This window comes from Rana temporaria, chromosome 3 (assembly GCF_905171775.1).
Source record: "Rana temporaria chromosome 3, aRanTem1.1, whole genome shotgun sequence".
NCBI lineage: Eukaryota > Metazoa > Chordata > Amphibia > Anura > Ranidae > Rana > Rana temporaria.
Window position 1 is genome coordinate 53,298,005 of NC_053491.1, and position 26,872 is coordinate 53,324,876.

At 44.6% G+C, this 26,872-nt stretch overlaps 2 protein-coding genes across 5 annotated transcripts in view; both read left to right on the top strand.

Annotated features, from left to right (window-relative positions):
• LOC120931283 (lamin-L(III)-like) overlaps positions 1-10,538 on the top strand; it is a 44,882-nt gene extending 34,344 nt beyond the window's left edge. The window contains exons 10-13 of one of the 4 annotated variants that reach the window (XR_005747850.1): positions 1,023-1,118; positions 1,218-1,271; positions 3,205-3,252; positions 10,026-10,538. Coding sequence is in view for 3 of the 4 variants with exons in the window: in XM_040342566.1 (XP_040198500.1) it covers positions 1,023-1,118; positions 1,218-1,256 (135 nt within the window). In the remaining variant the exon portion in view is untranslated. The remainder of the gene's footprint in view (positions 1-1,022; positions 1,119-1,217; positions 1,272-3,204; positions 3,253-10,025) is intronic. The other 3 variants (XM_040342566.1, XM_040342567.1, XM_040342565.1) reach the window with 3 other exon arrangements.
• A 5,320-nt stretch (positions 10,539-15,858) lies between these two features.
• The window catches only part of SH3GL3 (SH3 domain containing GRB2 like 3, endophilin A3), a 181,842-nt gene continuing 170,828 nt past the window's right edge, over positions 15,859-26,872 (top strand). The window contains exon 1 of the mRNA XM_040342568.1: positions 15,859-16,017. Coding sequence (XP_040198502.1) covers positions 15,973-16,017 — 45 coding nt within the window. The 5' untranslated portion in view covers positions 15,859-15,972. The remainder of the gene's footprint in view (positions 16,018-26,872) is intronic.

The window sequence follows — 26,872 nt, forward strand, 5'->3', positions numbered from 1 at the left end:
GGAAATTTTGACACGAATACAGTGATCAGTGCTAAAAATATGCACTGTCACTGTACTAGTGACACTGGCTGGGAAGGGGTTAACGGGCGATCAAAGGGTTAACTGTGTGCCTAACCAAAGGCACTGTGGGGTACTGTGGTAGGTACACAAGGAAACACAAATTCCATCCCTTGCCTCCTGTCAGAACTGTGATCTGCTTTGTTTACAAAGGCAGATCGCTGTTCTGTCTCTCTGCCTGATCGGTGGGTGCTTCTACCCAGAAGAGTTGGTGTGTGTGTGTGTGTGTGTGTGTGTGTGTGTGTATATGTATATGTGTGTGTATGTGTGTGTGTATATATTTTACAGTAGTGCTGCCCTGTAGCAGTAGAACTGCTATAGGGCAGACCTTAACGTGGAGGTTCCACCAAAAAAAAATTTCACCAAAAATCTAAAAAAAAAAAATGAGAAAAAAAAAAAATTGTACTCACCCGAAATAGCTGTTGCTATGTGGAAGTGCCGAATCTGCCTCTTCTTCATCGTCCTCGGTGGATTTTCTTCCTCCTCCTCCTACACTGGGCGTCTTCTTGTGAATGGGGCGCGCTGCATTCTGGGAACTGTGTGTCCCAGAAAGCAGCCTGCCCATTCACAAAGCGCCGCGCTGCTCGCGCATGCGCCGTATGGCTTCACTGCCTGTTTCTCTTACTGTGGATGGCGGCGCTTGGAGCTGCGAGGATCGACCTCGGCGGGGGCTGACATTGCTGGTGGCTAGGACAGGTAAGTGTCCTTATTAAAAGTCAGCAGCTCCAGTGTTAGTAGCTGCTGACTTTTATTTTTTAATGGAAACTCCGCTTTAATGGTTAATTACTTCTGTGCTTTTGTTTAATCTTCTATAGCCTATATACTGTACTTGTTGACAATAACATGAATGAACTGCATGGAGATATCCACGAGTGCAGTGATTGGGGTATTATTGGTTTATGCCTGTTGCTTCCATTCAGCATTCTTATCGCATCACAAATACGTTTTATTTTTTTTCCCTCCAGGAGTGTGCTGAATTTACGCTCATTAGGGTACAGAGAGAGGAAGGAGAGACGGATGATGAACTTTTGGAAGAAGAGTTATCAGAGTTTCGTGTCAGGGTATGTATATAGTCTGCTTTTTCATTTGGTTATTTTTTTTTTCTGGGAAGAGGTTTTAATATGTCTGACACGCATTGCTGTTTCTGTTTGGTGATTCAGCCAAAACGAAAGAAAAAGAAATGTTGCTTAATGTCATGATGGCAGTGTCTGCAGGTGAGGCCTCTTGCATGGATGGTTGTCTGCATGCTGCTGCCCCCACTACATTATACCAGTATCATGACTGTCATTCTGATTTCCTCATATACTAACAGTCATCTCATAGCTTGTCATTTTTTTTTGCAATGTTGCGCTGTTGTTTCCCTGCTTTGTTCATATGTTCTTGTTTACCTTTGCTCACGTTCATGTATTTTTTTATTTTTTTTGCATCCATTAAAATGTATGTGTTTTATAACCTATATGAAGGCAGACTACTTGGAGGTGGTTCATCTTCATTCATTTATTTAAAAAAAAAAAAAAAATTCCTAACATTTCTTAGGCTAGCCATAGACGGTTCGACTCTCGGCCAGTTCAGCTGGAACTGGAAATGATTTAAACCATTAATAGGTAGACTGTACCAAGTTGATAGATTTAAACTTTGGTACAACCAGCCTGCCAAATTTGATTGCCATCATCGCAAGTGGCTGCTATAGCCTCTAGTAATAATTACAGTCTTCTCCCAAGGGACTGCTTCCTCTCACCCTCCTGGCGGGAGAAGACAATTACTCAACAGTAGGGATTCCCCTGTCACTGTCTGTGTTGGGGGGGAGGGGGCTCATGCAAATTTCTTTCCTAGAGCCTGTGGTTGCAGGAAAGAAATTTGCTCTGTGTATGGTTCAAGTCACTCCCAGTGTTGCCATGTTTCTGTGGTAATCTTTCATTCCAGTTCAGTAGCTGACCAGGCCCCATGATCAATTAGTTCAGTGCTTGACCAAGTTTGAGTGCAGGTGTTGGGGTCACTGTTTAAGGCTTTATATTTAGTGTCAGGCAAGCCATAGATGCATTGTTTTCTCTCTTCCTCCATAAACCCAACCAGTGGGGGGGGGGGGGGTCTGGGGCAACTGTCCCTGCCAGGAGAGCACAATGATTGGTGCTGGCAGTAATCGCATGCTAAAAATCGAAACGTGATTGGTGGATCGACTTGGGTACAATCAGCCTGCCCATACATGGATTGGATCTCGGCTGGTCTACGCTGAACAGGCCAAGATTCGATCATCTATAGTCGGCCTTAGTGACAGTGTGTTTAGGTAAGACAAAGTTTTTTTTTTTTTTTTGTTTCTTGGCCCTACTACGGGTACAAAGAACAAATCACGCACACATATGTGGCAGCCCTGCGATTGTCAAGTAGGAAAATATATCTTGGCGGGTTTAGTTGGTGGTGGGTCTAGGGCCGAAACAACCAATCGATTATGAAATTGATTACCATTTTCATCGATTAATCGGCCAGTAACATAATTGGGTTAAAAACGAAAATTGTCCCTTTTATAGTACAAAGAGCAAATCAATACTGTAAATATTACTTTCACTGTCCAACAGTAAAAATTAACCCCTTACAGTAGCAATTATTTGCTCTTTTTGTACTAATTTTAGTTTTTTTAGTTTTTTAACCCCCTTTATGTTGCTAAACATCTCAGACCTCTGTGTTTTTTGGTGCTTTTTGCAGAAACACACTACAGTTCATTTACATGTTTTCCTATGGGACACGTTCACTTCCATGATTTTTTCAGCTGCTGCCTATTTGGAAAGGGAAGGACTTTTTTTTTAACATAAAATTGTGCTACTTTTGTTTTTTTGGTTCAATATACTTCAATGGAGAAGCTGCAGAAAAGTATGTAATGTGTTTTTGCGGCAATTTGTGTTTTTTAATCTGTCCAACAACAAATTGGCCAAAAAAATGCAAATCACTGCAAAATTACTTTTTTTAACGTTATTAATCGAAACAATAATCGATCAACTAATTGATTATGAAAATAATCGTTGGTTGCAGCCCTAGGTGGGTCATAATGGCATAAAAAGGCTTACTTTTAAAAGATAGAATATGAATATATATAGATAGAGCGATATTATACGTATTTTTAGTTTTTTTACGATTTCGGTCTTTTATATACAGAGTTGATGGGATGACCAGTTCACCTGTTGAAAACTGAAGGTGCCTAAGGTAATTTAAAGAGTAACTCCACTTTTGTTAAGAAAAAAACCTTCCCCTCTGGGTGATCTATGTACAGTGCAAGGATTTTAACAAACTTTGTTGCAGATTTGTTATTTTGAAGGAATAGCTGTTTGGCTGTATCCATGTGCTCAGTGAGTCCTCTATGGGAATGGTTTTATAATTATCAGTTGGCTGCTCCACCTGCAGAGCTCTGAGGTGGCAGGGTCTGCACCCCTTTAGACGTGATTTCCCTTGTTGCAGGGAATGCTCAAAATCTGACTTGTATCTTCGTGCAGATTTCTGAGAAAATCAGTGAGCTAATCACACAAGCAGCACATGACATATCAGGGGGGTGTTCTGTACACCATCTGTGTACACAACGCATCAAGGTAGCCATAGTGCATTGCATTTCTACATAAAATTACAGTGCTGCAGATTGGACTGAAAGGGTAATTTTTTAATACCATTCATTTACAATGTGACGTGTCACGATTTGTATAATTTTTTTTTTATAAAGAAAGTGGAGTTACCCTTTAACTTACACAGGCATATATGCTTAATGATGGAGAAGATAAAGGGTGGCCTCATATGGTTTGAGTTGCTATACAATTTGTAGAGATCTGAATTACTAAGGTGGAAAAATACCACGTTTTTACTCTGCTTGGTCCTTGATACAGACTGGGAAATATGAGTAGGCTACAGATAATGGGTTATGGATGTGTCCATGCCGTTTCTATGTGTGCTTGGTGGGTAGTTCCCTCGGTCTTTCCTGAAGCTTGTCTCGCAGCATTTGAATTGAGCCAAATTGAATTGCAGTTTGCAACTAAGCACCAGGTGGGCACAAAAAGTGTTGTGCTCTTTTGGTCCCCCACTGCTGCAAAACGTCCATGTGCCATGTTTTTACAATAAAACTATTCAAAAGTGCAGCCATCTGGATTTCTTCTGTGTAATCTGATCTTCTTTAGATGTGAAGAGATGTTAAAGTGTTTGAAAAGTCACTATGTGACTTTACATGTATGTGTGGTCACATGATCCCCCTGTGCTGGCCTGCCAGCCGGCCTTGATCTATGGAGAGAAGCAGGAGGGGCCGAGAGTCCCCTGTGATGTCAGCCGGCTAGCACAGGTGAATCCCCGCCCCTCCTGCTCCTCTGCATTGATTCAGGGGGGTCACGTGACTGCCCAGCTACGGTATTTAGCCTTTTAATTTCTAACAAACAGTTTTTTTTTTTTTTTTTTTTAATGGCTGCATATTTGTATTGGATGCATTGATATGTGCTGGATTATGCAGCGGAATAGAGGTGGGAGGGGTGGGGAGCTCTCTCATGCTGACAGAGGGAGGGTGGAGAGGAAAAGGCTGCAGATGACGAGGCACTTAGACTGACCACAGTAGTCAGGGCTCAGCAGCCATGATTATCGTGGTCAGCTGAGGCAGGGGGGCACAGGAACTGGCAGGATCATCCAGGTTTATTACAGGTTGGGAAGAGAAGAATTGCACAGCACAAGCACTGTGCTGTTCATGGCTTAAAGGAACAAGATCTTAGTTTGTTTTTTTGGGGTTACAAACACTTTAGAATTCCTGGCTAATCTTAAAACGCTCCCTCCCCTCCTAACGCCTATACTTGCTAACCTGTGGAAGAATTTTTTTATAAATTTAATTTTATTTTCAGGCCACCCTGGTCCAGTCACATGGTCGGCTCCCCTGGCAGCAGGATAGAAGAGGGAGCATCTACAATGAGTGGGACATGGTAACCCTATGGGTGATGTCCTCGCTCGGGCATTACCACTCATTGAACACTGTTCCCTTGCAGTCGCTAGGGGGAGATTTGATGTGGGGTAACCAGATGGGAGTAGCATAATTTAGTTAGTATAGGTTCTGGTGGGGTAGAGCCTTTTAAAGCTGATCTTCACCCTCAAAAACATTATCCTTTCTTTCCACCCCCTTATCCGGTCCTCTACACAAATGGCACTTTTTTCTATAAAAAAAAAATGTCTGGCCCCACCTCCCTTGCACAGCTTTTACCATGGTGAATGACTTGCACTGTACTCTTTGCCTCCTGGCATATGCATGTCGCATATATCCCAGGTAGCATAATCTTTTATTCAGTAAAGGAGGTGGGGACAGACCCAGCAGAAGGTCATTGGGAGGTGCAACATCTGGCAGCCTCCTTGATGTCGCACCAAAACATGGTGATGCAGGACCAATCGCTGCCAGAAGGCTTGACAACGTTGGATCTGCTGGCTGGGTGAGTATCTGAAATGAGATGAAGGATGAAAATCCACTTTAAGATTAGGCCAGAATTCTACAGATTCAGAGATCTAACTGGTTCCCTAAAGCAGGCTTTCTCAACCAGAAATCGGTGTAACTCGGCAGCTTCTTTCAGAAAGGTTCTTTGAGCGCTGGCAGATTGATCTCCTACCTAAAATTTTCCACTGACGTCCAATGTTGTTTCACTTCTACACTTCTCCCAAATTGATAGGGGGGCTTTTATCCACTGACCATCAAAGTAAAGGCAGCCATACGTGGATTGAAATTTGGCCAATTCAGCAGGAAGCGGTCTAAATTTTGATCCATACATAGGCTGGTAGCCCACAAGTCAATATAGCTGGCAATACTGATCATTGTATTCTACCTGTAGGGAAGGCTCCCTACCAGCAGAATACAATGGCTCAGTGGTGGTGATTCGCCCATCCACATTGAATGTGTGGATGAGGGAATCTGTTCATTATTTTATTTTTCTGTTCAACCCACCAGTTGAAAGTATAAACTAATGAATCCTGTATGATCAGCCTTAGGAGACATTTTTTCCTTTGAAAACTAGTGTAAAAAGAGGCTACGATTTTCATTCGTTATTATTATTGCCTTATGGAGCAGGGCTGTGTTGCATTGTTGGCTACTCCTAGTTTTGTCATTTTCTTTGTCACTACTTTTAAAATGTTTTGCAACTTACTGATCATGTTAATGTGTCATGACCTGTAGGTATGTTTTCTAGCAGTCGTTTCCCGAAACCTCAAAATTTATTTTAAGAGCAACTCTAAAGCCTCGTACACGCGATCGGATTTCTATCGGACAAACCAGTGGAATTTTGTGTGAAGGGTGTTGGCTGTGAATTTCTTCTGCATACAGATGGCAGGACTTTTTCAGCCAACATGCACGAAACTACGTGGTTTTTCAGCTCTTTAGCGCCACCCTTTGGGCAACTTCTGCTAATGTTGTGCTTTGGTTAGCATTGGTTCGGGGAATGCATGTTTGTTCTTTGTGTGTACACAAGTCCGTCGGAATAAAATCCAATCAGATAATCCAACAAGACACCTTTTTTGTTGCTGGAAAATTTGAAAGCATGCTATAAAACATTTGTTGTTGGAAATTCCGACAACAACAATTGTCCGATGGATCGTACAAACGGTCGGATTATCAGAGAAAAACCTTCCATCGCACATTTGTTTGAAAATCCGATTGTGTGTACGAGGCTTTAGGTGAAAGGGTTAAGGAAGGCTGCCCTAAATTAGGGCACAGTCCAAGATTCAAACCGTATGGGCAGGCTGGATCTACCAAGGTGATCGATCAATGAACTTGAGTACAACCAGCCTGCCAGATTTACTTGTGCTTATCGCTAGCTGCTGCTATAGCCACTAGCAATAGTCGCTGTATTTTCCCAGCAGAGACGGTTTTCCACTACCCGCTCCCCTACAGGAGAATACGATGTCTCAGCAGGAGGGTGTCCCCTGTCTTCTCTGTCTGTGTTGGGGGAATTGTGCAAATTTTGTTCCTGTGGTTGCAGGAAAGAAATTTTCAGTCTACGGGGCTGCCTTAGGGCTTTTATTTCTGTCCAGGTGAGATTGTAATGGCTGGAGTTGTGCTGTCACAGTGAAGCATCAGCTGGTCTTGCTAAAATCTTGTACAATAAGACTATATGGGTACTGTTTGAAAATTATATAAAAAAAATGTATTTGGATGAATGTAGTTTGCATGCAACAATTGCCCTTTGTGCTGTTATTGAATAAGATGGAAAATGTGGGTACAGAGGGCCAGATTCTCGTACAATTGCGGCCGTGTAACGTAACCCGTTTACGTTACACCGTTGCAAGTTTTCAGTGTAAGTGCCTGATCCACAAAGCACTTACCTGTAAACTTGCGGCGGTGTATCGTAAACACGTCCGGCGCAAGCCCGCCCAATTCAAATGGGGCGTGTACCATTTAAATTAGGTGCGCTCCCGCGCCGGACTTACTGCGCATGCTCAGTTTAGAAATTCCCGCCGTGCTTTGCGCGATGTGACGTCATTTTTTAGAACGGCGACGTGCGTAGCGTCCATTCGTATTCCCGGACGTCTTACGCCAAAACAAAAAAAAATTGAAATTCGACCCGGGAACGGCAGCCATACTTTAACATGGCTCGACTAAAGTTAAAGGGGTGGTTCACCCTAAAAACTACTTTTTTTTATTAGACTGGCCCCCCACATTACAATACGATTAAGGCTATTATTATTTTTTTGATGCTGTACATACCTTTGTACAGCATATTCACCCGTGGCTTCGGGGTTGCGAGTCCCGCGGGAGTGGGCGTTCCTAACATGTCTGTGATTGACATTTTGACCAAAAACTAGCTCCCCCCCCCCGTCGCGTAAGCCGCGTCACGATTGGCGAAAGGAGCCGAACGGCGATGCGCATGCGCAGTAATGTTGATAAATGTAAAGTTATGCACTTGGGGGCTAAGAATATGCATGCATCATACATGCTAGGGGGAGTACAACTGGGGGGATCTGTAGTGGAGAAGGATCTGGGGGTTTTAGTTGATCATAAGCTCAATAATGGCATGCAATGCCAAGCTGCGGTTTCCAAAGCGAGCAAAGTCCTTTCTTGTATTAAGAGAGGTATGGACTCCAGAGACAGAGATATAATTTTGCCCCTGTACAAATCATTAGTAAGACCTCATCTGGAATATGCAGTTCAGTTTTGGGCACCAGTTCTCAAAAAGGACATCGGAGAACTGGAGAAAGTGCAGAGAAGGGCAACCAAACTGATAAGAGGCATGGAGGAGCTCAGCTATGAGGAAAGATTAGAGGAACTGAATTTATTCACTCTTGAGAAGAGGAGAATTAGGGGGGATATGATCAACATGTACAAATATATGAGGTCCATACAGTGAACTTGGTGTTGAGTTATTCACTTTACGGTCAACACTGAGGACAAGGGGGCACTCTTTACGTCTAGAGGAAAAGAGATTTCACCTCCAAATACGGAAAGGTTTCTTCACAGTAAGAGCTGTGAAAATGTGGAACAGACTCCCTCCAGAGGTGGTTCTGGCCAGCTCAGTAGATTGCTTTAAGAAAGGCCTGGATTCTTTCCTAAATGTACAGAATATAACTTGAGTATTAAGATTTGTAGGTAAAGTTGATCCAGGGTAAATCCGATTGCCTCTCGGGGGATCAGGAAGGAATTTTTTCCCCTGCTGTAGCAAATTGGATCATGCTCTGCTGGGGTTTTTTGCCTTCCTCTGGATCAACTGTGGGAATGGAGTTGGGTGTATAGGATTTTACTGTGTTTTTTTATTTTTGTTTTTTTATTTTTTGTGGTTGAACTGGATGGACTTGTGTCTTTTTTCAACCTGACTAACTATGTAACTATGTAAAGCGCCGACTCGCCGTTCGGCTCCTTTCGCCAACCGTGACGCGGCTTACGCGACGGGGGAAGCTCGTTTTTGGTCAAAATGTCAATCACAGACATGTTGGGAACGCCCACTCCCGCGGGACTCGCAACCCCGAAGCAACGGGTGAATATGCTGTACAAAGGTATGTACGGCATCAAAAAAAAAATAGCCTTAATCGTATTGTAATGTGGGGGGCCAGTCTAATAAAAAAAAGTTGTTTTTAGGGGGAACCACCCCTTTAAGGCATGTTAAAGCAGGTGTAAATTTGCGACGGGAAAAAATTACTAGCGACGACGTAACGAACGCGAAAACCGTTGTGGATCGCCGTAAATGCTCATTAGCATACCCGACGCAGGAAAACGACGCAAACTCCACCCAGCGGCGGCCGAAGTATTGCATCCTAAGATCCGACAGTGTAAGTCAATCAGATCTTAGGGCTATCTATGCGGAAATGATTCTATGAATCGACCTCATAGATAGGACAAGAGATACGACGGTGTATCAGGAGATACGCCGTCGTATCTGTTCTGTGAATCTGGCCCAGAGTGTTGTAGAATTAACCTTTTTATTGTTTTTGTGCTAGACACCTGAGAGTGGGCTAATTGGCAAAAAACGAAATTGCACGAGCTTATCAAGACTTGATGGTCAGCCTCGGTATTATAAAAGTACATGAAAGTGGGAGTAAACTCCCGTCCCATGCATGATTTTTTCCTATGTGTAAGCCTATATATAAGGCTTGCCTACAGGTACTGTAACTATCTCCTAAACATGCACCTTTTTAGGAGATATTTACTGTACATGCAGCTGGTGATGTCACTGGCACATGCGCGCAGAAGGAAGGGCACACCTGTGCCGTAAACGGCGGCTTGCATGTGCAGGAGTGACATCGCGGCTCCGGCCACTCACACAGCCGAAGTCTGCAAACCTAGGAGGAAGATCGGGTGAAGGTGGAAGCGCCTTTGGCGGTGATGGAATGCCGCTGGAGGGCTTCATTCTAAGGTGAGTTTCACAAAATGTGCTAGTATGCTAGCACACTATATTGCCTTGCAGGTTTAAAAAAAAAAACGAGAAAAAAGCGGAAGCGGTTTACTCCCGCATAACAAACTTTTGACCACTCTCCCTTTTCACTTTGTTTAGACCCACCAGACTGTGGATCCCAGCTGTTCTGTTATGTAATCCAGCCACTGAAGTGTAAATTCAAGAAGACTGCTCCCAAGTCCAAGTGGAGAAGTTCGATTTTTTTTTTTTTTCCTTGTTTGTATTTGGCCAGATGCCCGTTGTTGTTATGCTACTCATAGATTTGTCACCACATTTTGGAGTATGGTCTAGAAGAGCATTTCTTATTTAGTCTACAGATGAAGGACTCTGCACAGTTCCGCATAGGTTTTGAAGTTGCACTGATTTGACTTGGGAGATGTGTGTTGTGTTTTTTGTCCCTCTTTTTTGCTGCACATAATATCTTGAGGGGAAATAAACTTTATAGAACTGTATATTAGTTACTTTTTTTATATTTTCTTTTTCTTTTTCTATTTATAGTTGTAAAATAAAAGTTAATGTTTCTCAAGCCAGAGAAAATTGATGGCCTTGCTTTGCACTGAAATGATTGATTTTAAAGCTAGTAAACGAATAAATACAGGGTATTGTACTATACGACAGACCTGTAGTGTGGCCTTCTTTGCACAATATTTATTTATTTCTTGACATTTTGTACTGGTAGCATTCAGAGTCGGTTCACACTAGGGCGACACAACTTCCAGCGCGACTTTCAGAGGCGAATCCGACACGACTTGAGCATGAACCACAGGGCGATCTGGGGCGATTTACAACACGACTTGAAGTCGTCTCCAGGACAGGAGACTTTCCAGTGGCCAATCAAACAACAATCGGCTCTAAGGGAGGGGGAGGGAGAGGTTTGCCTGAGAAATGTTATCTTCCTGGAAAGTCGCTTCAGTTAAGACAGGGATCAGACTTGGAGGCGACTTCAATTGAAATCAATGGGTACAAATCGCCTACAAGTCGGATTGAAGTAGTACAGGAACCTCTTCTGAAGTCGGAGCGACTTGAGTCGTGTGTATTAACACCGCTCCCATTCACTTGCATTGTTTTTCTCTACAGCGCGACTTGAGGCGACCTCAAGTCGGATCCCAAGTCGCCCTAGTGTGAACCGACTCTCAGGGGACTGGAATAATGGAAACTTGCGTCCTTTGGAGCATTTCTTGTTTCATGTTCAAATTGGTGAAAAGATTAAGCCATCAACGTTAAATATTTAATCTCGGGATTTCAATTGAATTCTAGATTGATGAGCTAAATTACCCAACTGCTTTGTGAGATCTCGCCATTTTAATTTTCGGTTCTACTCTTTCCCTCACCAAGTGTGACTCTTTCTTTTGCATCTCGGGTAGTTCAAATAGCCATAGTGCCATCTATTCTATATAGTCATGTCGACAGTGAACATATCCTTGCAGTGGTCATGGAAAGTGGGTGGGTCTGAAATCCCAAATATGGCTCCTACTACAGATAAAACAAACTAGTATGGGATTAAAGGGGTTGTAAACGTTTGTCTTTTTTATTTTCTAAATTGGTTCCTTTAAGCTAGTGCATTGTTGGTTCACTTACCTTTTCCTTCCATTTCCCTTCTAAATGTTTTCTTTCTTTGTTTGAATTTCTCACTTCCTTTTTCTCCTCAGTAAGCTTTCCACCATCATCCGAGCGGTGGAAAGTCATTTAGAACAGCTTACTGAACACCTTACTGAGAAACCCGAAGTAAGAAATTCAGACAAAGAAAAAAAAAACATTTAGAAGGGAAATTGAAGGAAAAGGTAAGTGAACCAACAATGCACTAGCTTAAAGGAACCCATTTAGAAAACAAAAAAATAACCTTTACAACCCCTTTAAACTTGCCTGGTTTTACCAGTAACTGAAATAAAGTTGGCAATACACTTAAGGTTTTTTTTCATTCAGCCTGCAATAAATATGTGCAGTGTGGATGGATGAATCTCCATTGTGGCTAGTTTATTCTGATATCCTGCACAAGCAGCTGTCGGAGAATACGTAAACAGTAGCTGCATCTTAATGGACCTTGCTGGGGAACTGGAGTAGATGGAACAAAGGTTATTACGGTAAGCTTATGCAAAGTAGCATGGGTCCCAACAAATGCACTCCTGGGGAGATTTTTCCTGTGTGTGTGTGTGTGTGTGTGTGTGTGTGTGTTGTTTTTTGTTTTGTCTGCAGCTTTTCAATAAAATGATGCTACATGGATATTGTATTTCCATAATCTCAGGATAACGGAATCCATTTTTCTGCCAGGCTTTTGTCAGCTGAGAAGATACATCTTGGATAAGTATAAACAAAGTAACATGTCTTCTTAGATCAAAGGAATGAACATCTGCCTGTAGATGAGGGAAGTTTAAATATTTAAAGGGGTAGTAAAGGAAAAAAATTTTTTTTTCATAATAAGCATCCTTTACACCCCCCCCCCCAACTACTGACACCCCAGACTGACCCCCGCCCCCAACTACTGACACCCCAGACTGACCCCCGCCCCCAACTACTGACCCCCCAGACTGACCCTCACCTCCATCTACACCAGACTGACCCCCCCCCCCCCCAACTACTGACATCCCCCACCTCCATTTACACCAGACTGACCCCCCAAATACTAACACCCCAGACTGACCTTCCCACCCCCATCTACCCCATACTGACCCCCAACTACTGACACCCCGCAGCTCCATTTACACCAGGCTGACACCCCCAACCCTCACCTACCGCAGACTGACTCCCCACCCTTATCTACCCCGAACTGATAGCCCCCCACCCCCATCTACCCCAGACTGACTCCCCTCATCTGCCCCAGACTGACTCCCCTCACCCACCCCAGACTGACCTTCCTCACCCCCATTTACTCCAGACTGACCCCCAACCCCCATCTCCCTCAGACTGAGATCCCCCACCCTCATCTACCCCAGACTGATATCCCCTGATCTACCCCAGACTAACTCCCCCTCCACCTCATACTGAAACTTTCCAACCCCATTTACCTCAGACAGACCTCCCCACCTTAACTACCCCAGACTGATACTCCCACCCTAATCTACCCCAGACTGATTCCTTCACTAGATAATGAAACTCCCCCAACTGCATTTAACTCTGACTGACCCTATTCGCCTCCAGACTGACCCCCCCCCCACCCCTCCCCATCTACCCAGGACTGACCAAGATCAACTCCAGACTGATACCCCTCAACCCCCATCTACCCCAGACTGCTCTACTAGATACTTAAACTCCCCCCAAACCCATTTACATCTGACTGACCCTCTCACACCCCATCTACCCAGGACTGACCCCCTCAACCCCGGACGAATATCCCTCCACCCCAAACTGTCCCCCCATTTACCTCAGACTTACCCCCCATCAAGTCCAGACTGATGCACCCACCCCTTTTTTACCCCAGACTGCCCCCCCTCACCCCAACTACACCAGTGGCCACTCACCCCCATTTACCCCAGACTGAGACCCCCAACCCCATTTACCGCAGACTGACCCCTCCACCCCCATTTACCTCAGACTGAGACCCCCCAACCCCATTTACCTCAGACTGAGACCCCCCAACCCCATTTACCTCAGACTGAGACCCCCCAACCCCATTTACCTCAGACTGAGACCCCCCAACCCCATTTACCTCAGACTGAGACCCCCCAACCCCATTTACCTCAGACTGAGACCCCCCAACCCCATTTACCTCAGACTGAGACCCCCCAACCCCATTTACCTCAGACTGAGACCCCCCAACCCCATTTACCTCAGACTGAGACCCCCCAACCCCATTTACCTCAGACTGAGACCCCCCAACCCCATTTACCTCAGACTGAGACCCCCCAACCCCATTTACCTCAGACTGAGACCCCCCAACCCCATTTACCTCAGACTGAGACCCCCCAACCCCATTTACCTCAGACTGAGACCCCCCAACCCCAATTACCTCAGACTGAGACCCCCCAACCCCATTTACCCCAGACTGAGACCCCATTTACACTAGACTGACCAATCCACTCCCATTTACCCTAGACTGAGACCCCATTTACACTAGACTGACCAATCCACTCCCATTTACCCTAGACTGAGACCCCCATCCTATTTACCCCAGACTAAAACCTCCCAACCACATTTACCCCAAACTGAGACCCATCCAACCCCATTTACCCCAGATGGAGGCCCCATAACCCCATTTATCCCAGACTGAAACCCCCCCCAACCCCATACTGACCCTCCCATCCCCCATTTACCCCAGACTGAGTCCCCTGAACCCAACCCCATTTACCCCAGACTTACCTATCCACCCGCATTTACCCCAGCCTGAGACCCCCAGCCCCATTTACCCCAGACTGAGACCCCATTTAGTCCAGACTGACCCCTCATCCCCCATTTAGCCCAGATTGAGACCCCTTACCCCCAAACCGACCCTCCCTACCCCCCCCCCATTTACCCCAGACTGACACCTCCGCCCACATTTACCTCAGATTGACCCTCCCTACCCCCATTTACCCCAGACTGACCCATCCACCCCCATTTACCCCTGACTGAGACCCCCATCCTATTTACCCCAGACTGAGACCCCATTTACCTCAGACTGATGCTCCCTACCCCCTTTTACCCCAGACTAACCCCCTCAAACCCTGACTGAGACCCCCAACCCCATTTATCCCAGACTGAAATCCCTCAACCCCATACTGACCCTCCCATCCCCCCCATTTACCCCAGACTGACCAACCCTACCACATTTACCCCGGACTGAGACCCCTCAACCTCAGACTGACCCCTCTACCCACATTTACCCCAGACTGACCCTCCCTACCACATTTACCCCGGACTGAGATCCCCCAACCTCAGACTGACCCCTCTACACACATTTACCCTAGACTGACCCCATCACCCCGGACTGAGAACCCAATTACCCTAGACTGACCCTTCCATCCCCCATTTACACCAGACTGACACCCAGAGGCGTATCTAGTGAAAATGGCGCCTATGGCAAGCACTGAAACTGCGCCCCTGTCAAAACATTTGAAACCCATCTTTCAGATAATACTGTCAGTAATACTGTCATCTCAGTGCTGGTGCCGGTGTCCTCGGACACCAGCACCGAGATGGGGAACTATCTCGGTGCTGGTGTCAGTGAGAGAGATAGCAGCGGAGAAGCCAATCTACAGCACCATGGCTGAGGATTACTGGACTGGCACCTCCGGACCCCCACAGTGGAGCCCTGCATAAGTGGGGGCAGGGCAGAGGGAGGGGTCAGTGGCTGCCAAGCACAGGTTGACACACTGGCACAGGACTGACAACCAGGAAAAGGGTAGTTGGGGAGAGGGCAGGGGGTGGATTTAAAGGCCAGTGGCTGAGGGATGCTGGAGGAGCAGGGATGGGCGGGCTCTCTCTGATCTGTCTCAGACACGCCTTCTCTCCTCCCCCTTCCATCGGCTCCATATACCGCGCTGGTGAGGCTTCCTCCCCGGCGGGACCCTCCTCTTCCTCCTCCCCGGCGGGACCCTCCTCTTAGCTTAGCAGTCAGACGATTCCTCCGGGTGTGCGGGGAGGATCGCTCAGTAGCGGAGAAATGCAGTGAGGAGTGAGGGAGGCGATCTGCATCTCCTCCGGAGCAGCGGGAAGAAGTTTCATTTTGCTCCGGCTGCTGGAATGAGTCTCCTCCCCCGGACCGGCCCCGCCTCCTCTCCAAGATACAGCTACGGCCCCGCCCTCTCCCCACTGTCTGGCAATGGAACTCACCCACATTAATTAGTGTGTGATGTTTGTTCTGCATGGAAATCACAATCACTGCCACTTATGGGGTTAATCATTTTAAGCTCCTCCTTGAGCTCGGCGCTCCGCCCCTCCAGCCGATCACTGCTTGCAGACCTGGAGCCGAGCTTGCCGTGATTGTACACAGAGGGCGGGGGCTTTGGGTTTCGCCAATCACACTCAGGGGGGTGGGACTTTTCCCTCACGAGACGTCTCCCGCTCCTCGCTGTTCTGTCAGATCGCCGGGCGGACACCGGACTCCCCTCCCCCGTCACACACCGAGGACAGCATGTCGGTGGCCGGGCTGAGGAAACAATTCCACAAAGCCAGCCAGGTGAGACCGTGACCGTGTGTACCCCCCCCCCCCCCAAATCCATCACTAAGTGCACCCCCCGTCCCCACACCGGGCTCCTCACTGTCTTCTCTTCATACATGGGATGGGGGGGGGGGGAAGATATGGGAGACTTACTGTGTCATGTATTGGGGGGACTGTATTGTATGACATGGGGGGCTGTGTTATGTGATTTGGGGGGACTGTACTGTGTTATGGGTGGTGCTGAATATTGGGGGGGCTGTGTTGTGTGATATTGGGGGGGGGGGGCTATGTTGTATATTGGGGGGCTGTGTTATGGGGACTGAGTTGTGTGATATTGGGGGGCTGTACTGTTTTGGGGGTGGGGCTGAATATTTGGGGGGGGGGGGCTGTTCTGTGTTATGGGGTGGGGCTGTATATTTGGGGGCTGTACTGTATGATGGGGGGGGGTGCTGTTATGGGGACTGTATTGTATGATATTGGTTAGGCTGAGTTGTGTGATATTGGGGGGGCTGTGTTATGGGGGGGACTGTGTTATGTGATTTGGGGGGACTGTACTGTGGTGCTAAATATTGGGGGGGGGGGCTGTGTTGTGTGATATTGGGGTGGGGGGGGCTGATTTGTGATATTGGGGTGCTGTGTTGTATATTGGGGGGGCTGAGTCGTGTGATATTGGGGAGCTGTACTGTATGATATGGGGCGCTGCTGTTATTTTTGGTGGGGGCCTATGCTTTATGATATTGGGGGGGGGGGCTGTACTGTATGATTTGGGGTGGCTGTACTGTTATGGGGCAGTGCTGAATATTGGGGTAGGGTGGGTTGTGGGGTGTGTGTAATATGGGGGCTGTGCTGTTATTGGGGGCTGTACTGTGTTATGGGGTGGTACTGAATATTTGGGGGGGGCTGTTATGTGTTATGGGGGTGGGGCTGTACTGTATGATGGGGGGGGGGGCTGTGCTGTTATGGGGACTGTATTGTATGATATTGGTTGGGCTGAGTTGTGATATTGGGGGGCTGTACTGTATATGGGGGGCTGTACTTTTATGGGGGCGGGGCTGAATATTTGGGGGGCTGTATTGCACGATAATAGGGTGTGGCTGTTCTGGGGGCGGGCTGTAATGTATGATATTGGGGAGGGCTGTGCTGTATGATATGGGGGGCTGTATTGTATGGAGGGGGCTGTATGATACGGAAAGGTTTCTTTGCTGTAAGAGATGTGGAATAGACTTCCTCCAGAGCGGGTACCTAGTTTTGACAGGTACCCAGCCCCCATTTCCTCTCGGCTGCCTTGGCGGCGACTCCTTCCTCCCCCCCCTGCAATCTTCTGGGACACGTCACAGAAGATTGACTATCATTTGAATAGCGTGACTTTGCGCATGCCCAGTGCTCACCCAGTTATGAAGCTGCAAGCTGTCACAGACTTTTTGTAGCCGCTGACTTTTGACATACTTGAAAATGAGTGGAACGCCACTTTAATGTACATAATAGAACACAATACTAACATCTATAGGTCAAGTTGATCCGGGGGATTAATTCAATTGCCTCTCAGGGGGGGGGGGGGAAATCAGGAAGGAACTTTTTTTTATTTGCTGGATCAAATTGGATCATGCTTTGCTGTGTGTGTGTGTGTGTGTGTGTGTGTGTGTCATTTCTCTGGATATGGGATTGTAAACACCCCCCCCCCCCCCCCCCCGGTTTTTTTTTTTTTTTTTTTTTTTATTGGACTTGTGTCTTTTTCTTCCACCAGACTGACTATGTAAGGGTCAGAGATTGTGGAGAGGATACATTGTTGGCTGGGGATATTCAGCAGAAGATGATAAAAAACTGGGAAGATGTTACATGAGGATAGTAGAGATCAATAATATTACCCAAATCAGTGTCCCAGACTGCTGAGGGCCACACATCATATACCTAGTCCTAGGGGCCACAAGTTGTCAGCAGGGGTTTTGCAGCCATTAAACATCTTTTGGTCTAACAATAGTAAATGTAAATTGCTTATACATTTCATTTAAAACATAGGAAATTATCTACAGCGTATCCTACGGTATGTGCATCAGTTTGTGTTCTTCATATAATTAGGAAAAAATATACAGTACATCAGAATCTGTATATACATGAGAAAAAAGTCATGTCTTCAAACACAAAAAATATTGGACTTCTCATATTTGGGGTTCCCGGTACCCCATGGAAATTGGATGCATTGTTTTAGAATCTTTCTATTTTAAAGGTGAAAGGAGTTGAAAAGGCAGAAGGTGTGTGTGTGTGTGTGTGTGTGTGTGTGGCATATTTTTTTTTTTTTTAATGCATTCTATGAATTTAAGATAAAATAAACCTTCTCTGTGTAACAGCCCCCCTAATTACTTACCTGAGCCCCATCTCTCTCCAGTGATGTCCACGAGTGTCTTGGCCGTCCAGGACTCTCCTCCTGATTGAGCGGGAGCCAGCTGCTGCTGTGTCTCAGCCAATCAAAGTCAGTTAACCAGGGTTCGGGTCAGGGCTCTGTATCTGAATGGACACAGGGAGCTGTCATTCAGCTTGGGTGCCCCATAGCAAGCTGCTTGCTGTGGGGGCACTGAACAGGAGGGAGGGGCCAGGAGAGCCAAAGAGGAACCCGAGAAGAGGAGGATCCAGGCTGCTCTGTGCAAAACCAACTGCAACAATAAAAAAGGTCCGTGTAAAATCATGGGGAAAGGGGAATATTGTGCAAATGTTTATTATCTTTATAAAATACACATAATATACCGTAATCTTAAAAAATTCCATTAAATATCAAATATGAAGTCTCAAGACAAAAAATTGTATGAGCTTGCACCACTTAAAATAACTAAAATTGTAAATGTGTGACACACTAAAAACTGGTACAGCTCAGAAATTTAGAGGTTAACCTTTTAGATGGTTCTCCTACCTCTGGTATGTCTGAGGCTATCCAACAATACATGCAATGGATGCATCCTCTGTGTTTTTTCCTCCCCCCCCCCCTTTTTTTTTTTAACACGTAATTCCTATCACCAGGGTGGGTTGAGGACTACCGTATGTGATAGTACAGAGGCATAGACAGGTAGTCCTTATTGAAAGATCAGGTGTATGTTAGACCTGATCCTTTCTCTGTACACAGCCCATACAGATTAAAGACACCAGTTGCCTGATCTTCTGCTTTCCTGGCCTCTGCCGTCAACAATCTGACAGCTTTGAGCACCCAGTATTTTTAGATTCCTCTATCCATACTGTTTAGTAGATTTTAGAAATATTAAACATCTGTCAAAATGAATTTAGTGGGGTAAGTGCACAACTTCACATGACTGAGAACCCTAGAACTGTATGAATACTGCGCACCACACTGCTCCCTTCCACAGTCGGGAACGCACATCTGCTACAGAGGCAAAGCACGCCAGCAGCTGTCCGTTCCTGTATGAATACAGCCTTACTTGTTTTATCCCTCGTGTAATCGCAAAGCTTATTCCCTTAGATTCCAAGGGTATCTGGAATGCTCCGACATCAGATGTACATGTGCTCATGCTTTGATGGCTTTAATCCTGTGCGATTAAAGATGGTGACACAGCGGATCTGATATTTTTCTTTGTAGTGTTTTTCATTTCAGGAAACAGGTATTTCCTGCATCACAGTGATGTGTTTTCAGACCGCATTATTCATCAAATAACACATGTACAGGAATACAAAAGAAAAAACTGCGCTGTGCTGTATTTATTGAAAGAGATTTTGTATGTGTTTTTTATTTATTTTTATTTTTTTGCTGCATCTCCGTCTCCATCCCCTCCAACACTGAGAACCGATCGATTGGACACCACCGATAGCTCAGTTCTTACAGCTCCGTGAGCAGAGAGCTGGTGAATGTCATGGCCAGTTCACGCAATAGAGATGCAGTCCACATGTGTTCCAGATGCAGTTCAGTGCTTCTTTTCTCCTTTTTTCTTTTCTTTTCTCCTTTTTTCTTTTCTTTTCTCCTTTTTCTTTTCTTTTCTCCTTTTTTTCTTTTCTTTTCTCCTTCTTTTTTTTCTTTTCTTTTCTCCTTTTTTCTTTTCTTTTCTCCTTCTTTTTTTCTTTTCTCCTTTTTTCTTTTCTTTTCTCCTTTTTTCTTTTCTTTTCTCCTTCTTTTTTTCTTTTCTTTTCTCCTTTTTTCTTTTCTTTTCTCCTTTTTTCTTTTCTTTTCTCCTTTTTTTCTTTTCTTTTCTCCTTTTTTCTTTTCTTTTCTCCTTTTTTCTTTTCTTTTCTCCTTTTTTTCTTTTCTTTTCTCCTTTTTTTCTTTTCTTTTCTCCTTTTTTTCTTTTCTTTTCTCCTTCTTTTTTTTTCTTTTCTTTTCTCCTTCTTTTCTTTTCTTTTCTCCTTTTTTCTTTTCTTTTCTTTTCTCCTTTTTTCTTTTCTCCTTTCTTTTCTTTTCTTCTTTTTCTTTTCTCCTTTCTTTTCTTTTCTCCTTTTTCTTTTCTCCTTTCTTTTCTTTTCTCCTTTTTCTTTTCTCCTTTTCTTTTCTTTTTCTTCTTTTTCTTTTCTCCTTTCTTTTCTTCTCCTTCCTTCAAGGGCCGTTTCACACTACTGGGATGCGAAAACTCATATGAATCCAGTACTGGTTCCTGCATCGCAGTTCACACTGCCCTATGCGAACTGTCAATTCAGACAGGAATCGGATCACATGGGTGTTTTTCTGGTGCGGACCAAAATAAGGACTCTGCACCATTTTGGCCCAGATGCAAATTCAGCCATACAATCTGTATGGCTGAATTTACATCGCACAGACATTGCATGTGATTTGCACGGTAGTGCGGTGCGACTCATCACATGCAATGTTTGACATCACAGCAGTGTGAACAAGCCCTAAATAAGGTCATGTGTGTTTTTTTATTTTATTTTTTATTTTTACAGCGGGCCAGTTCAGAAAAATGTTCTAAAAAAATAAAAAAAAAAATCTGCAAGCACCGGTGTAAACTATGCCATTAAAAACAGTATAACTGACTTTCCATGTGTTTTTGATGCAGAAAAAAAAAGCACTGGACTGCACGTGGCTTGAACTGGCCCTCAGTCAGCAGTTCTATGCTCTGTCCCTTCCCCCCGTGTTCACTGGAGTGCTGGACTGTTGCGGGGGGCGGGAGCTCCAGACTCGGGTTCTCAGTGGCTCACTAAGAGGTTGAGCTAGGTGCCAGTCCAGGCATGTGGGCAGATCCTGACTTTATTGTTGCGATCCTGAGTCTGGACCGGCTCTGTGGCATCAGCTGACAGAGGGCTGATTATTTGGCACAAGTGGTAGATTTTGTATAGTTGGTGATTATAGTGAAGTGCAGTGTTTCTTTTTTCGTTTGTGTTTTTAAGAAAGTTTACAATAACTATTGGTACCGCAGCTTTGCACGTAATTATTATTGTGGTGAGATTTAATTTTTACACCAACTGTACAGGAATGTTCTAGTTTTTCTTTTTACTTTTTAAAGGCTGAGCCATAGAGTCTTGTTTATAAAACTGTCCTATGAAAATGTCTGGTAATTTATAACAACCAATCAGGTTCAGAATTTTTCCAATTCACTAATTGGTTTCCAGCAGAGGTTAGAATCTTCATGGATGCTCGAAGGTTGTCTGATGTTCTTCTCATATACAGTTTATAAATGAGGTCCACTATGATTTTATGGAGTGATGTAACTTCTGCTCTGCCTGCAAATTCAAGAAAAACATTACATTTAAATATTCAAGGTAGGTTCTGGATATTGCATTCTTGAATTGTGTAACATGAGGATTTAATTTTCTGTAGCGCTGGAACATCTGCATTGGGTGTGATCTCTGTTAGGTGGTTGGCCAGATTATTATATTGTTTTTATCCCTACCATCCAGCAAAAGTAATCGCTGCTCACAAAGCTACAGTCCTTCATGAATGATTGCAATGATTCTTCAGTTCTAATGAGCGTCAAGAAAATACATTTATATTGACAATTCTATATCAGCATTTTCTTCCACACAGGTGTCACCAACACGCTGGTCTGGTTATTTAAGGACAGGGTGGGAGGGGTGAAAATTGTGACGCCATCCTGTTATAGTAACTTAATCCTATCATTAAAGGAACACTAAAGTCACATTTTTTTATTTATTTTTTGGTAAAATTACAAACATTTTATACTTCCACTGTGCAGCTCGTCCCCTAACCCGGTCTTCTGGGGTCCCTCGGCAGCTGTCTCGGCTCCTCCTCACAAGAGCGTTCTAGCTTCATGCGAGCTCCCTCGCATGGTGGAAAGTGATTGCGAGTGCGCTTCCGTGATACAGCGGCGGCCATAGCTGCCAACTGTATCACTCGGCTCCGGCACGCCACGTCATTGGATGCAAAGGCTGCGCTGCTATCAATCCGTCCAACCTAGCCAATCAATGGCCAGGCTGGGAACCGAACAGGATGACGGGGACGTGCCAGGGACTTTCGAGGGGTGAGGTAAGTAAAACGGGGGCTCAGGGGGGGGTGCTGTCGGATATTTTTTCACCTTAATGCATAGGATGCATTAGGGTGAAAAAACATTTACCTTTACAACCCCTTTAAGTCTTGTACACACGATCGGATTTTCGGAGACAGGAATTTGTGTGTTGACAGCCTGTTGGCGAAAAATCCGACCTTTTGTACGCTCCATCGGACAATTGTTGGATCTTCCGTAGACAAATGTTGGGTGGCAGGCTTCAAAATTTTCCACGGACAACGGTCTGTTGTCGGATTTTCCGATTTGTGTTTACACAAGTCCATCAGACAATAGTCCAAAGTACAAACGCACATGCTTGGAAGCAGTGCTCACCGAACACAACATTAGCAGAAGGTGCCCAAAGGGTGATGCTAAAGAGCTGAAAAACCTTGTAGTACATCTACTTCACTACGTTTGTGTTTGTTGGCCGACAATTCTTTGCAGTTTTATATGCAAGACAAATTCCTGGTCAACTCCCTTCGGACAAAGGTCCGACGCTTTGTCTGCAGAAAATCCGATCGTGGTGTTATGAGGCTTTAGTGTCAGGAAGACTTCATAGTAGAGCTGCATGATTCTGGCTAAAATGAGAATCACAATTTTTTTGCTTAGAAGATAGATCATGATTCTCCCAGCGTAACATCTTTCACATTAAAACAAAAAATAAATAATGAGCCAACTTTTACCTGTGTTTTGGGTTTCTTTTTTTTTTTTTTTTTTTTATTATTCATTAAAGTGTATCCCCCCACCCCCCAAAAAAATTGCATTTGAAAGACATCTGGGCAAATACAGTGTGACATAAAATATTGCAGCAATTGCCATTTTATTCCCTAGGGTCTCTGCTAAAATACAGAATAATGTTTGGGGGTTCCAAGTAATTTCTAGCAAAAAAATATTGATTTATTTTTAACTTAAACAAGTGTCAGAAAAAGATTTGGACTTTAAGTGGTTAAACTTCCTGCATTTACACAGACATTTGCTCTAAGAAGGAAGTTGGTTACAGTGTTTCATGTTGTTACAAACTTGGCAGACTGCCCAGATATTTTCTTTACACACAGAAATGTATCCCTTTGATCTGAGAAGGAAGCATTAGTTACAAAGTTTCCTGGTAAAAACTTGGCAGACTGCCCGATTATTTTTTTTTTTTTTTGACAGCTGAATGAGCAGATAAAGTCTCTCCACTTATTATATTAAAGAATCGTCAAACTTTGCATTGGAGATCGTTAGGGGGGTTGAATCAAGATCACAATTTTTTAACGATTAATTGTGCAGCTCTACTTCATAGGTGGTAATTCTATTTTGTAAGGCTGAATGTGTGGAAAACGGATCATGTTGAAGGCCTCACCCTGTTCAGTGATGATTGTTTCAGTTTGACATGGAAAGCCTCTTAAACATCTTGTCACAGTTGTCGTCTCTGTCCAAAATATGTACCTCCTTATCCTCAAAAGTATGTACCCCCCCTTCCCCCCCCCCCCTTTAATCAGCCCGTCCTTCAAACGCCATCAATAGGTCATTGTGTGTGTGTGTGTGGTGTTTTTTTTGTGGAGCCCATCTTTCTTCAAGTGCCTCCTTATTGTGCATCTTGGTCATCAGTGGCAGCCTCTGTATTTCTATCGCAACAGGTTATTTTTTGGGGGGTTTTGATTTCATGGATTTGCATTGATGTGTGGCGTGTGTGTGTGGGTTTTTATTTTTATTTATTTTTTAAACAAGAAAGTTCTTCTGTTTTTCCTCCAGTCACATAATTGTGGTACGTGAGATTCTTCAGATCTTAAGATGATTGAAATGCAAACACATCTCTCCAGTATAGATTTCGTCTGAGGAAATCGGACAAGAAGTTCGGTGTCAGATTCTTTCTTGGTGAATGACTGTGAGAAGGGCTGCCATTACATGTGAGCACTAATGCTGACCTGTTCTCCAGGCCTGTACAGTGGACTCACTCAATCATGAATAGCATTGAATCAGCTGCTATGTATTATTCATAAATTGCTGTCATCACTTGTAGAAATGCAGACCTGCTTATAGGTTACATTTTTATGGATGTTCTTGCTGAATTGCTGATTAGTCAGATGCCGGCCTGCGATTCTCTCCTTCCATTCAGCAGCTATTCATGACGGCAATGGTCCATTCACGCGGTTTTCATCTTGTGTTCAAGCGCTGTAAATAATGGAAACCAGGCTGAAGTATACACAAGGGGAAATTAGTCTTCTGTTTCCAGTGTAGCTGTACTAGTTAAGCATTTGAAGTTAATGGACAATATGTGAACGAAACAAAATATTAGGATGGCCATACACCTATAGATAAAGGAAACTCGCGCTGTGGTAATTTGTATTCTGACAGCCAGTGTTCTATTGATTAGTGCCTGCGCAGTACGGAAGGGCACTCCGGCTGATTTCCTGATCAGCTGCTGTGACGTAACCATGGCGCATGCGCAAATCGCAGGAGGCATTTTTCGATGGGAGATACCATTTGAGGGCCATAATTGAAAGCCATGCAAAGAGTGGAGGGAGACCGTAGTTGTCAAATTGTACCTCACTGTTGCAGGGTGGGTTTTGTCTGTGTTGCAACCCGCCTTTAGACACAGGCAAAACCCGCCATTCAACACACCAAATCCAACCTGCAACGCACACAAAACCCCACCTTGAGCACACTGTAAACCCGCCCCGCAACAGCTAGGTACAATTTGAGAACTACAGAAGATTTTAACTTGAAACCAACAAGTGTCAGAAAAAGGATAAAGGAGAAGTCCAGCCTGAGCTTTTTTGGCTGGGCTTCTCCTCTGGGTCACAGGTGTGCAATTCGTTTTTGCACTCCTGTGACCCGTTTTCAGCGGCAAGTGATCTGAAGTCCACTCTCCGCTGACGTCAGTGCCATCAGTCGGGGCAGCGCGTCATCCCGACTTCCAAGTTGGGATCCGCCAGCTGCCCTGATTGATGGCAGTCTCCGCGAGCCGCTGAGACGGCCGCTCCCCGCCCCTCCACAGCTCAGCGATCCAAGAAGTGATGCTGACTTTGTCAGCATTGATCTGCTCGGGGAGGCATGAGAACCAAGCCATGTTCGGTGGCTCTGTTCTCAGTGCAGAGATGCGGGCGGATAGATGCAGCATCAGTCTGATGCTGCATCCACCGAAGTAAGTATGAATAGGAAAAAAGGAAAAAAAACTGCCTTTTCTTAAGTCTCAAGTGGTTAAACTTCCCTCATTTACCTTCTATAAAAAAAGGTTTCTGCACAGATGTCGATGTAAATCGGAGCCGAAATCGCAAAAATTTGTACAATACTACTTTCTGAAATTGGTGCAGCGCCGCAGATGCGGCGTCGAACCGATTAGGACGGCGCCATTGACGGCAATAGCAATACCTGTGCTTCAAGACCAGGGCTGTGGAGTCGGAGTCGGGGGAAATTTTGGGTACCTGGAGTCGGCAAACAATGCTCCGACTCAGACTCCGACTCCTACTAAATTTAGATTGGAATTAAAAAAAAAAAAAAGCAAGTTTAAATGTCCCAATTCACAAAAAGTTATAATTAATGACTTCTCTACTGTAAGAATAAAGACCAATGCATGCAGTGCCTCACGTAACCGCAAAACGAACACGTTAAGTGACCGTGAAGAAGCATGCTTTTCATGTGCTTCACTATATGGCACGCAACGCACAATTAGGAGCTGCAATACTTATACTTGCCATAGTGTTGTGTTCTGCTTTTACAGGGAACGCATGTTAGAGAACCAGTAAGTGTCCAAATAAAAAAAATTCCAACAGGAGTTTTATAAAGCACTAAAAGAAGTTGAAAAGTATGATCGCTCATCAAAACTTACTGTTGAAGAAGCCATCCTTGTTTATCCAGAGATCGTTAGTGATGTGGCCAGAATAGTTACTGCAATGCCACCCACCCAAGTCAGTGTCGAAAGATTATTTTCAGCCCTAAAAATAATAAAGTCTGACTTAAGAGCCTCTATGAAAGAGGATCTGGCAGAGGCAATTCTCTTCCTTAGAACTCTACATTGAATTGATTTGCATTTGCTAAGCCTATAACTACATTTCAAGATTAATATAAACCATTTCTAGGTTTTACAGATTTTGTTTTTGGTTCATTATAGATAAGCTTTGTTTTTGTTCTAAAACAACCAAATAATGTGGTTTGTATTTTTGAACTGGTAAAGATCCTGTTCCTGATGTTTATGCCTGCTGCTACTATCCAGCCACTTGATTGTTTTCATTGTGTTTGTCTTTTGCTTAAACTGTGCAATACAGTAGACTGTTGGCTTCCCAGCCAGTAGTCCTGTGGTAGGTTGCATTTCTTTCCCTCAAGGAATGTATAAAATACATTCGCATATTAATACAGAGGAGTCGGAGTCGGGGAGTCGGAAGTACATAAAACTGAGGAGTCGGAACATTTATTTACCGACTCCACAGCCCTGTTCAAAACGCACAGGTGTGAACAAGGCC